Source organism: Lytechinus variegatus, chromosome 8 (assembly GCF_018143015.1).
Source record: "Lytechinus variegatus isolate NC3 chromosome 8, Lvar_3.0, whole genome shotgun sequence".
NCBI lineage: Eukaryota > Metazoa > Echinodermata > Echinoidea > Temnopleuroida > Toxopneustidae > Lytechinus > Lytechinus variegatus.
Genome location: NC_054747.1, coordinates 16,758,778 through 16,772,664, shown reverse-complemented (window position 1 = coordinate 16,772,664; position 13,887 = coordinate 16,758,778). Strand labels below are relative to the sequence as shown.

Below are 13,887 nucleotides of genomic sequence, written 5' to 3'. Positions count from 1 at the left end.
ACGAGAGAGAAGAACATCTCATCTCTCCTTAAAAAAGTGAGAGATCAAAGCATGATCAGTAAATCTCAATTGGACATGCTAAACGAGAATTTTGATGAGAGCACACTTGTTCTCATTGAAAAGGAGCTGAAGTCACTGAAACATAGCACTCAACTTCAAGGCATGCGGTATTCTGATGACTTAAAGAAATTTGCTGTCACTGTACATTTTTACAGTGCACAAGCTTATGAATATTTGAGGAAATTCCTTCACCTTCCCCACCCTTCAACAATTCGGAGATGGTGTTCAAGCATTGATTGCAAGCCTGGATTCCTGACAGAGGTGATCCAACACATCAAAGAGAAGGTGGAACAGAATGAATACATGAAAGATTGCGTGCTGATGCTAGATGGCATGGCTCTGAAGAAAGAAGTTGTTTTTGATCCAAAGTCTGGAAGCTATGCAGGTTTTGTGGATTGTGGAAACTTTCAGCCTTCCTCTGGAGACGATCTGGCATCTGAGGCTTTAGTATTCATGGTTGTAGGCCTAACAGGACACTGGAAGTACCCTGTTGCTTACTATGTGACAGACCATCTTGGTGGAGAAGCTCAGTCCGAGATTATAAAGCAACTCATCTGCATACTAACAGATGCTAGTCTGAAAGTGCGAGGAGTAGTGTGCGATGGCTCCTATGCCAACCAGTACACTTCGTCATTACTTGGATGTTCACTGATTCCTGGAAGAATGCAGACATACTTTAAGCATCCCAGCAATCCTGATGAAAATATTCACTTTCTATTCGATGCATGCCATCTTGTGAAGCTTGTGAGGAATAACTTTGCACAGTTAGGTGTACTCTATCAAGGTGGTGACAGGATTTCATGGGAGTATATCACCAAGCTACAGAAGTTGCAGGAAAAGGACAATCTCAACCTAGCAAATAAACTTACGTGTAAACATATCCAGTGGCAACAACACAAAATGAATGTAAAAACAGCAGTCCTAACTCTGAGTTCTTCTGTAGCTGATGCTATTGACTTCTGTAGAGAAGACTTAAAGTTACCAGATTTTGCAGGAAGTCAAGCAACAACTGCGTTTATCCGCAGAATAGATCGTCTATTCGACTACCTTAATTCGAAGTCGACAGCAGGTAAAGGATTTAAAAGTCCAATGACGCTTAACAATTTTGATGAGAGGAGACGATGGATGCTTCAAATGAAGGAGTATATAGTATCTTTGAAGGATCCGTCTGGTGCAAGGATTTGCTTTGGTCGCAGAAAAACTGCCTGGGTTGGTCTCATGATCACTATTAGTTCTGTTCTACATATCTGTGAAGATCTGTTAACTTATGAGAAACCCTTCAAATATGTGCTCACATTCAAAATGTCTCAAGACCACTTGGAGATGTTCTTCAGTAGAATTAGACGACGCAATGGGTGGAATAACAATCCAAATTGCCTGCAGTTCAAATGGTCCCTTAGAGCCATCCTTTTGAAGAATGATGTTATGCCATCCAAGAAGGGTAATTCTGTCATAGATGAACCACTAAACACTGTCTTCCACCATTCACCATCTTCTTCTTCAATTCATCTTGATGAACATTTGCAAAAATTTGCTGAGTTACTCTCCACACCATCAGAGTACCATGATCATGTCCTTCACTACATGTCTGGATATGTTTCGCGTCATGTCATCAGAAGCTGCAAGTGCACCCAGTGTTCCATTGCACTCCATCGAAATGCCCCCAATTCTTTGCATCTGACTGGTATTGGCTCCTTCACTGAGAGGAAACACAGAGGGGGCTTAGTCAAGCCAAGGACAGATGTATATGAAATCATCAAGTGTACAGATAAAATTCTGAGGTAAACAAATTCACTAACTTGTTGTTTTGTTTTTAAATTTCCTGAATTTTTGCAAAGTTTTAGCTAATACTAATTTTAGTTTGAATGTTTTCTGTATTGAAGTTAATTTGTTATAAAATATGACATGCACATGTTCTGTTCACCAGTCAACATTTATGTTATGATTTTTCTTCTTTTGTAAAACAATATTTCAATTAAAAATTCCCTTTGCTGCATTTGAGCCTTTATTATATGGACATATTGCCGTCAATAGTGTTTCCATTTTTTTTTATTGCTGATGGTGTTGATTGTTACATTCATTATGTGTATAGTTTTATTATTATTATTATCATTATCTTTAATTATAATAATAATGATTATTCTTTTAATATTTATTACTATAATTATAATTATTACTATAATTACAATTATTATTATTACAATTACTACTAATATTATTATTTCTATTGTTCATATAATTTTATTAGTGCCAGAACTATTCAGTTTCTGCAAACATACTTTGCAAATGCTACAAGAATAGCCAGCCATTTAAAAAAAATGGGCAAAATACATGTATGTACAGGAATGCACTTTTGCCTTTTTCTTTCACGAGCTTGTCAATATTTACTTCAAATTTATCACTATACGCTATACATGTATTTTATGTCTCTGATGTTTATTACTTTTTTACGTATGATAAGTTATAAAAGAAACTCATAATATCAGCTATGAAATTTTTTTATTTCCCTACGTCTTTAACAGTTTTATTGTTCATTTTTCTTGTTCCTACAGTTTGTTTATGCGTTCACATTTTTCTCTCTTTACCAGGAAAAAATTGTCAGGTAAGATGATTTCATTATGTGATCAGTTTTTAAGGACATGTTCAAGTCCTGACTTGTATGTTTGTTTTATTGTTGTTTCATATCTTCAAATTATGTTTACCACACATAATTGCTGTGATTTATAATCTCATTTAACTCCTAAAGATTTTGCAGTTATTTTGCAAAATTAACCATTGTATTGATGTTGAATTCTCAAGTATCGAACAGCATGTAAATGATAAAATATTTCATAGAAATACTTCTGTAACTATTTCTGCAAATGTTTAATTAACATAACTCTTTTTTTCCTTAGCCTTACAGAAACACATTGTGCGCCAACTCCAACCCAATGAAAGTGTCTAAAGATATCCTACACGGCGTTCAACAAAATGTAATCGAATCAGTAAGGCATAAGGTGTTTAGGGACTTGGAGCAACATTTTTATGATCAATATTTAGAAGATGAAGATGACCATTGTGTACAGCTCATTAAGCATATCAGTTCGTTGTACATTAAGACTATTACCCATCATCACGGCAGGCTGTTCACTCGTCGTTATGTTAATAACAATCAGCCATCAAGAAGACATAAATTAACTAAGACAATTTTGTTCCTAGGTCAGTAAGTTTGCGGAAACTCACTATAACTTATATTCTAGGCTGGGGCAGCTGCTTTTTTTTGCTGTCAATCGTAATGGTAAGCAATGTGTCTGATGTGGCAAGACTACAAACGGAGAGCTGCAAAGCAGCCCAGTTCGTACCATCTGATCTTGCATTTTGATTTTTAAAAATTAATTATGGACAATGAGGATTGGGGGCGAGGTTTCGTATGAAAAATCAGTGTTGTCCATAATTAAAAACAACCACTATTGCAAGACCAGAGAGTATAGGCTGTGAAATGGTGGACTGCGATCAGATCATCGTTTGTAGTCTTACATGTATATCAGATGTATTATGTTTGCGGTTGACACCAAAAGACAATATCTGCAGCCCTATCCTAGATTATAGGCTAACTGTTGGGATTAAAAAAAAAACAGAAGAATGTCTGATATGCAAAATCAAATAATATCAGGAATATTGTTATATCACTTTAAATATTGAGTTTCCACTGTATACCCTGTACATGATTTTAGGCTTGAATTACATTTATTGTCATTTTCCATACCAGAATTTTTTCAAAAAAAGGTAAATTGTTTTGGGGTCCTCCATTTATCCTTCTGTCTATTTGACAGATCAGTTTTAAACTTTGATCATGTATGCATATAGGAGTGAGGAGGATCTGATTAAAGTTAAAAGGATTAACTTCAGACTTGGTTTATGTATGTTTATGGGAAACACAACTATATTTTGGGGTCACAAAAACAAAATCAGATATGTGATGTTGTATATGGAAACAGAAAACTAGGCAGTACATTTCCGCTCTGGCAGTGGCGGAAGCATACATGTCATTCGACTTTGCGCAGTCAAAGATTCAACCTGACAATTATAGCTTTTCTAAACATGTTTGTATATCACTCAAACTTGAACTGTAAAAGCCAACCTTGCAATTTATGTTCGATTTGTATAGGCATAGGGCGAGAGTTAGATATATGTACTTGCTTTATTATTCCAGGATTGAGTCATGAATCCAGTTACAAGGTTAACACTTCAGAACAATTGCCATAGGGGCTTGTTTTGTACATGTAGTCATGTACTACCATTTTGATATACATGTATGTGCATCCCCTAAAAATAATGAATTAAATGAATGAATGGATAAATGATTGAAAATATGAATTAAACGACTATAATTCAAAAGTATTCGCATCGACAATATGGGAGCAAAGTGTATATCACTTGTATGATATTCTTTTGGATGTACACAATGCATTTCCTAAATGGTTAGATTGCCCTTTGAATATGTATGTACTGTAAGTTGGGGGCAAATTGGACAGGAGACATAACCTACAACAGTTTTAAATGACATTTACATATTTTTGCTGAGCTATTGGTTTTTTTCCGAAAATACATGTTTATGATATGAATGGAGTTGAGTAGAGGCATCATTTTATAACATACAAAAATATTTTCAGATAAACCAACTGAAAAAATGATTTTGAAAATGTGTAGATTTCACCCATGTTAACAATATGCCAACTTTTTGAAAGTAAATAAAGACTTTCTGTCAGAAAGGTCACATCCCTCAAGGGAGAAAAGTTTTTTTCAACACCGAAAGCCAAGGGACATGCCTTCTTGGACTTTCTGATATGGTCTACTTGCATATTCCGATATGCATGCACATTTCTATATTAATGAAATATAATGTGTATATAAGAGTATACACATTGTATATGATATATATATATAATATGTATAATAGTAATATATATAATAGAAATATAATATATATTGTAATAATATATATAATAGAAATATAATATATATAATTGAATATTGAAAATACTGCTGCTTTTTATAGAAGATAACTTTATTACAGAATAATTTTTGTACTGAAATACATGCATTGTTATGAGGTTTTATATAACAACAAAGGCCCCACCAAAAAGAAAAATAAAATAAAAATAAATAAATAAAAAGGAGGAAGGAGATAGGACAAGCAACATATCCTGGTTATGGAGCTATGATACAAGACCTCCACTCCCTTCAGAAGGCTCCATTGTTTGTGCTCTGAATATGGGTATTTATCTCTCTTCCTTTCTTTATTTTCAGATTATTCTTCCCTCTCATTCTTTTTTTTCTGTACTTGGTCTTCTTGCTCCTTTACTTTTCTGTAAATAACTACATTTGAATCGTCCGCCGCCAGCCTATCAAGTTTGATGATGATGCTGATGATAAATACCATGTATTCTAATGCTGTAGTAGTATTACACAATTCAGTTACTGATTCCTGTGCAACAAATTTTCTTTCCTTTTTTCAAGTAAACAGAAGGGTGTTAATGGAAATTAAATGACAATAATCGATTCTGTTCAATAGAAACTGACATGCATACCCCTTTTATTTTTGATGAATGAATGAAAGAGGTGAACAATTTTGTATGTGTGTTTGGGTTTCTTTTTATTGGTGGAGGTGGTGGAATTAGACATTGGATTGGAGGAAGATGAGAATTTAAGAGAGCTAATTATGTGAAGAAAAGAGGAGTGAAAAGGTGATAATAAAATAAAATGATCTTGACTGAAACAATGAGGTTTTGCTCAAATTACTCCTTTTATCTATTTTTTCTCCTGTACTCTACAAATAAACTGTATTTGTCAAATTCTGTAACTTGAAAATTTGACAAATACAGTATAATTATGGGTATATTGTTCATGAACATTTTCGGGGGGGGGGACTTTGTTTAAAATATCATTAGTGGCAGCAACATGATTTTGGCAATATGGGGGGGGGGGGCGGCCGGTTGCAGAGGCGCATTCATGGCCGTATGCGGAGTTTTTCTGGGGGCCAAGACACATTTTTCAAACAAACTTGAGACGGAAGAAATCAAACGAGCTTGTCATTAGGGTGCTTTCTCATTTTCTGAAGTGAAATTAATTGGAGGACTTCTTGCACACTTTTGGTGAATTTTGGGAAAACTTTCATTTAAACAAAATGTTAGTTAAAAGAAAATAAGAATATCCCCCCATGTACGGCCGTGGGCGCATTTGCTATATACTTTTTGTTCAATAAAAAAAAACGCGGGGAAATGCCCTCTTTGTGATGCTACTGAAAATCAACTGGAACATTTGATTGGTGAGCTGGGTCTCGAGAGCTACTTTGAAGATTCATGTTGTACTGACATGGAATGATTTGGAAGTTTTGGGTAGATATCTTTTACAATGCATATAAATCTAGGCTTATACATTGACAGAATAATTGATTAAAAAAATCGTATTGATATGGGGAATGAGAGAGAGAGAGAGAGATACAGTCAGAGAGCATAAACTAAAACGACAGAACAAGAGAAAAAAAGTGGATGGAGATGGGAGAAAATATTTAGAGCGTACGAGACTTCAGTGCTTCAGCTATTCGCAGTAGAAATTATTGCTTTTATTTTCATCCATAAACTGTAAATATTGCTCTTTTTTATTTGCTTTGTTTTTTCCACAATTACTGTCATTTCAAACTATATTTTATTGGAGTTTTACTCTTCTAAGTCATAGAGCCTGCTCTAGACCCTCGACGGTCCCAATGCCTTTACACGTTGTAGCTTACGCGACTTCCGGGTTAGTTGCCCTGATCCGCGCGTGCGAGCCCATCTTCAATTAGGGACCTTTCATTTGTACGCGCACTATGGGGAGCGCGCGCTCTAGTTTAGTACGTATTTAACTCTATGCCCCCGACCTCCCGGTTGTGAGACGGACGCTCTACCAATTGAGCCAACATACCGCTATGATATATACAATAGGCTTATTATAATCACTCTGGTCGCGGGCGCGTTCGCAATCACTCGGGTTTTGGATTTTTGGCGATTTTTTTTATTATCTCGATGCGACTTTATATAGGGTAAAAAATAAATAACAATCTCGATTAAATCGATTAAACATCTGCAAGGCTATAAATATATATATATATATATCGCACCCTTTTACGTGTCGCCACTCCTACGCACAAATGGATCCCGCCATTTCCTTTCTCAACTTTTATTTTATGTGTGCGCGCGTGTGTGTATATATGTACTTGTACATACGTCTTTATTTTTTTTTGTTGGAAGTATGCCTTTATGAAAAAACAAAAAGAAGTATAAAGAAGTGAAGAAGTGAAGAAAGAAAAAAAATGGAGTTGTAAAAGGGGAAGCTCTTGAATTAAATCAAGGTAAAATTAATGTTTTTGGACTACATGTCCTTTTAATTATTCATGGTTGTATGGTATAAGAAAACAAAAAATAGAAAATAGCGTGCGCTATGTTTTTGGAAGTATGCCTAATGCAAAAACAAAACGAAGTAAAAAAAAAAAAAGAAGTGAAGGAAAAAAAAACATTGAAGGTGTTAAAGGGGAAGCTCTTGAAATAAATCAAGGTAAACGCAGAGTGTTTTGGAATGCATATCCTTTTAATTGTTCATGGTTGTATAGGATAAAAGAGTAAAAAAAAAACCGACTAATGAAATTAGCTAATTTTACTGTATACCTGGATATTTAATGTTTGGTTAAATTTACCAATTCCTCCATACCAAACATTTATTTAAAAAAAATATTTTTTTGTTATGAGAGAGAGAGAGACGGGGGCACAAAGCCTACCACTGTAATCCAAATCAAAAATAGCCCCCCCCCCCAACCCTTAATGGAAAGAACACAGGGTCCCACAGTGTGTGCATGGTGTGTGCCACATTGTGTTCACAGTGTGGAACACAATGTGAAATCACTTTCACACTGTTAAATTTGGGTATTTCAACAGTGTGAATCACATATTGCACGTAGCCGACCATGTGAACACGCTTTGAACAGCTACACTATTTTCATATAGTCCACCCTCCATCAAAATAGTCTGCCATCCACCCCACCCTGGTAGTAGGGCTAATGATGCTGGTCGCTTGCATCTTATGTTCTTTTAGCCTTTCACTTTACTTTAAGGGATTATAGAAAAAATGGGGGACTGAAATAAAACATCCACAAAAATATTTTACCAGAAAGCTTTTCTAAATAATGAAAAGAATAATTATCAAATGCCAAATATATTTAGAAAAGATATGTATTCCCTTGCCATACTTAGCAACAAGTAATGTAAACTGGGTTTCAACATACTTGAGTATTTCTTAACTTCTTACAGGAATATCCATTTAATATTGATACCCGGAAGAAAAACATACATAAATAGGAAAGATATTAGTAAATAAGCCTATTGAATATCTCATAAAATAACAGTACTGGTCTATAAGCCTTGATGTCCAGATAAAAAATATAAAGACGACCTTAAACCGGATCTACCTTCTTGTGGAACGAGGACAGGGCTCACAAAGCGTTGCGATTCAGTGGTCGGCGGGTAAAAAAATCTAGGCTTGGTATCATTAATAATTACGTGCTATCGATTGTTAACACATGGTATGATCAATCGTGTGATAGGGGGCCGTTGGTCCTTTCTCCCATCGTAATCTAACCCTTGAAAATATCAAAAACTTGAGGATATTTATCCGATCATTGTTCGTTACCTCTCAGGATATTTTTAAAAGGTAATATTACGGGAAACATTCTGCTGGTATGCTATAAAGTTACCATGGCGACTTCTCAGGGGCGTATACCCCTATTTTTTTCAAGTAGAAAAAATAGAGACGCGGAAAGAAAAGGATGAAAAAGATGCAAGAATTAGTGAAAGAATATATTTTGAATATTCCGACTGTGTGACTCTACAATGACCCTATAATTCATGTGAGAAATATCTTAGGTCTTCGTGCCCCTCGCCGCCCCCTGGCCCTAATTAATCTTCCTCGTACCACCACGGACAATTCCATTGGCGGTGCTCGCGTGTAAAAAACAAAATGTGACTCTATACGACTATTTCAAGTTATTGTAATGAAAATATAGTAGAATAATTATGAAAGGGGCGAAAGGTGACTGGGTGTTATACCCTTACTTTTATTACTTAGATTTCGAAATGATCTGGTGGAGGGGTCGCGTTACCCCCCCCCCCCCCCCTCTTCCCATATCAGAATATGCCCGCGTCTCCCTTGTGATGGAGTAAGATATACCCTCATGTTTAAAGCATGTGAAATTGACTGACAGTTGTACTTCTTTTTCGAAAGATCGGGTCATAAATATACTTCATGTACAGTCTTAAATCTATACCTGGGATAAGAACGCAAAGACGGGCGCTATAATTTCCGTAAAGAGATTCATATTATTTGTAAAACACAAGTGAAACAAACTGTCATCTTTTCACAAAATATGATAATTTTTTTTATTTGAGAGCTATAGTTTCTTAATAGTCTCATATAATTAAAAAAAGGCATATAGATTTGCGTTGTTAGGCTTCAAACCACAAAAATTAAGTATATTACATGCTCATATTATTATTCCATATTGTTCTATTTGCATAATTTTCTATTTCACAATCAATTTTGTTCAGATACGTGAACGGCAAGTGGTGCACATTAATTCATAATGTATAGCCGGCTATTTGGTTCGGCATGGAGGGTACGTTTTTTCCAAGCCGGGCTTAAAGATAGCAGCCCTTGTAACCCGGATTTATGGGGGTATGGTGCATTAAAAAGATAAAAGAAAAAGAGGATAAAAAAAGATGGCTATGTTAAGCGAACATACGCAAAATAAAGTGAGTCAGAAGGAAGGAACTTGCCAAGCGACTTGTGGGCTGTCGTCCCAGGGAGTTATAAAACCAGTACGAAATATAGTAAAGGATTCAGAGGTTTTATAACAGACACAATTACGTTTTAAAGGGGATGTGAACTGCGAGTGGTCTCTCATTGAATGTGTGTTATAAAAAATAGTCTTAAAATATACGTTTTCAGATATTTGCTAATACTACAGAGAATAAATTGACCTATCATTGTATTTGTATAGAGAAACTAAAATGTTTTGAGAGGAAAAGTAATTGTTTTACTACTTGGTAACATAATTGTTGCAGTTACAAAAGTTATCATTCAAGTGGGTCTATATTACTAGACTACACTTGCATTATGGGTCAGGAAACTGGCCAGGTATGAGTAGTTGAAGACTCGAGATGGCGCTATTGGTTTGTATCTGCTTCAAATGGGAACTCAACCTTGGTCATAGAATATTATTTGCGAGGGGGGTGGGATACGAGTAAGACAGAATGGTGAACGTTTGAAAGAAATCGGACAGGCAATAACAAAAGTCATGGCTGTTTTAACATTGACTTCCCTAAGAATATGTAAATTTCAAATTGGCAAATGGTAGGAAGAACTTTCCTTTGTAGACCATGCACTTTATCATGGGGATTTGTGCTTTTTCCAAACAAGTACCTACTCCCATGGGGAAGTAATCAAAATATAATACACTGAGGTAGAATGTTGTTTTACTATACAATGAAAGAAAAATATAACTTGAAGTAAAACGTTTGAAAAAGAAAATGAAAATTTTATTTCATTTCCCTCCTTACATCACTATGACATCACCATCACCAATGCGGACAATTTGACGTCTCCATTATCAATTTTTACACCTTTTAATATTCATGACTTTCTTGAGTTTTGTCAAATATTATTCAAACTTTAACCTATCAACTTGTCTGATTTTTCTTTTCTCTCTAAAAAATAACGTTTAATTTTGGTTAGATTCCCCTTTCACTGTTTGTATTAGGATTATGTTCATGTAGGATGTGGGTCGGATGTCTGGAGATTTGAAGAAAATTAAACTTCCTCGTTTCGAGTTGAATCATAAAATATGTTAACATTTTGTGAAAAATATACCTTGCGATATCATTATCCGACATAACTTAAAAACATTTCCTGTCATCCGGTTTGATATATATACTTGGACACTGAAAAAACATATCATTTCCTTGTTTTGGATTCCGATCCACAAAATCTTTGCATGAATCATCGCGGGTAAATGGTAAAACATGTGGTGCTTAATTTCATTTTATTTGATCTTCCTGTAAGAACCTCTGCATTTTGACACCACGATCACCAACAAGTAATATTTTATTTGGGAGATAACATTATACAGTATATTTAAAAAGGTCATTGACCTTGAAAAACCATTTTTCCCATGCACCCCGTATTCTTCCTAACTTTTTTTTTGGGGGGGGGGGGGGGGGGGGTAAATATCGATACCCATACCTACTCAAATCAATTGAAAAACCATTTCCAATAACTTCATTCGAGATGGTTACTAATTGCGGGATACTCCAAACGGTTTTAATAAACCGTCTTGCAACAGACTTAGGATTTGTTAAATCAAAGATTCTTACCAGTTCCATAAGACAGGCCTGCAACTGCCAGAATAAGGACTGTGACGATGATGCACTTCATGCTTCTAAGAAAATCATATGAGAAAGATCAAATATGAGGGATTATGTCTCTATTTGACACAACTGTAATATTTTGGTTGTAAGAATAACAGAATATTTTGAGTGATCATATCGTGTTTCTGGAATGTATAGGACGCCCTGTTAAGTATTTATGCATAATGCGTTAACGAGTAGGTGCCACATTATTCGTACAAAGACAGCTTTCGCATTTACTACGGGGAAACTCTCTACAACGCATTGATTCCTTTGAAAATGTAACTAAATCACAGTGGAAAGCTGAGAGGCTGTGGACTGGGCCGACACCAGATCTTCCCAGATTTAGTGCACCGGACGAACAATTACAAATTATGTCGTTGTCCAGAGTCAAGAGATTCCAATGCTGTCCTGGTCTACTGACTTCCACGAAATCCTCTCCAATATTATTTTAATTTGCATATTCAAAGGAATCAATGGTTGTAGAGAGTGTCCCCGTCGAAAATGCGAAAGCTCTCTGTAGTACGAATCATGTGGCACCGACTCGTACAATGCATTAATATTTAACAGGGCGTCTTATACATTACAGAAACACGATAATAATAAGCCAGTTCCGGGGGGGGGGGTGAGGCACTTACATTGACGAGTGGATACCATTCGCGACCCCCCCCCCGTACGTACTAGGGTGTAAAAAACACACAAAAAATGAAAAAAAAAGTGTATCTAATTCGTTAGGAAAGCTACGTGTTTAGGGTCAATTTGCGGGGATGATAAAACAAAATTAAAATGTTTTATAAAAGATGCCTTTTGCCCCAACACTATGTGTTGAAAGTCCGATTTGCGCGAGGTGTGGAAGGTTGGGCCGTACTAAAGCAAATGGTAAAGTAAAACCGGCGACCCCCGGACCCGTGATATAACAATAAAACATCGCAGTACTTCTTCAAAATATGGAAAATATCGTGTTTAGGGTGCTTTTCGAGACCCCATGGTCGCTCATGGTATCCACTCGTCAATGGAAGTGCCCCCCCCCGGGAAGCAAGTTCGGAGTTCCATTCTGCGCATGAAGAAGAAGATGATGATGAAGAACAAGTGAATAGAAGAAGAAGGTCATTTGTATCAAATTGACATGGCGGTTTGATATTCAATGAGATAAGCGCCAAATGAACTTCGATGTCGTCATTATTCGTTATTCTTTTGAATTGGGTTTTTCATTAGATCCACACACAAAAAACAATGTGTACATTAGCGACTGGTATTTCACAGTTGGCTTAGTACATTGATACAACAACATGCATGCATTCATAGCAGAAATGCAACAAATACCTTCATACGGGTTTCATTGTGTGCTAATTTTAGTCACCTGGTCTATGCAATTCATGCATCCTGCTATGTAAGGCATGCTTACATAACATCTTTCTTTGAAATCTGCCTATCGTAATGAAAGAAATTATTAAAGGTCATTCAGCCAAAATTGCCTATGCGGTATCTCCAAACTGGTCTATTGGTGCGTTGTAGGGAGGATCCCCGTCGATCAATCCTCCGATCGAGACTCCTCATCCGCTTACGCCCCCCCCCCACTCCTCCCCCGCTTTAGTATTGTTCCTTGCTTCATAATAATGTGCCTTTGATTCGATTCAATTAGCTCGTCACTGCACTGGTGCATCATGGAATAGGGAAATCACACGTAGGCTACGCACTGGCACCAGATTTGTGCTGTAGACATGTGCCCCAAAATGCAATAGGTGAGTTGGCCCCAACTGTTCTTTTATGTTTTGAGTGAACCATGCCGTTACATGAAGCGACATCTTCACATTTTCTGACAGCCAAGTTGATTATCCATTGATATGAAATGTTTCCACGACACCCCTCAGAGTCAACATAGTCCTAGATCAGCATAAAGACTTTAAAACGCCTAGTTTTAGCCACTTGCCCTCACAGTATACGGATATGCATTTCCAGTACATTATACGGAGTATTCCTAAGCCTTATATTTTTCACTATTTAGTAAATTTTGAGGTAGCTGTTTTGAGCAATGTCTAATATGCCTTGGAAAGTTCCAACAAATAGCCCGGGTTATAATTGAGCAAGGTGCCACACGAAAAAAGAGAAATTTTCATATAGTGCTTCTAGACCAGTTTTTTACGCTGAATATGAATATATGAGGTAACCAGGCTGTATCCTGAAAATTAACCCGTGAGGGCGCTTTTTTCAAAATGGCCGCCAAATTTTCAGAACATTTGAATTTTCGTACATAGATTTTGACATAAACATTCAATTGCCACAAAATTAGTGTCATATGAAAGACGAATAAATTTCCTACAATTTGGTACCATTTATAGGGGATAAGTAGGTCATA

General features: G+C 36.1%; 1 protein-coding gene across 1 annotated transcript in view; it reads right to left on the bottom strand.

The window, feature by feature from the left end:
• Positions 1-13,887, bottom strand: part of LOC121420060 — a 42,551-nt gene that overhangs the window by 11,803 nt on the left and 16,861 nt on the right. The window contains exon 2 of the mRNA XM_041614585.1: positions 11,499-11,563. Coding sequence (XP_041470519.1) covers positions 11,499-11,559 — 61 coding nt within the window. The 5' untranslated portion in view covers positions 11,560-11,563. The remainder of the gene's footprint in view (positions 1-11,498; positions 11,564-13,887) is intronic.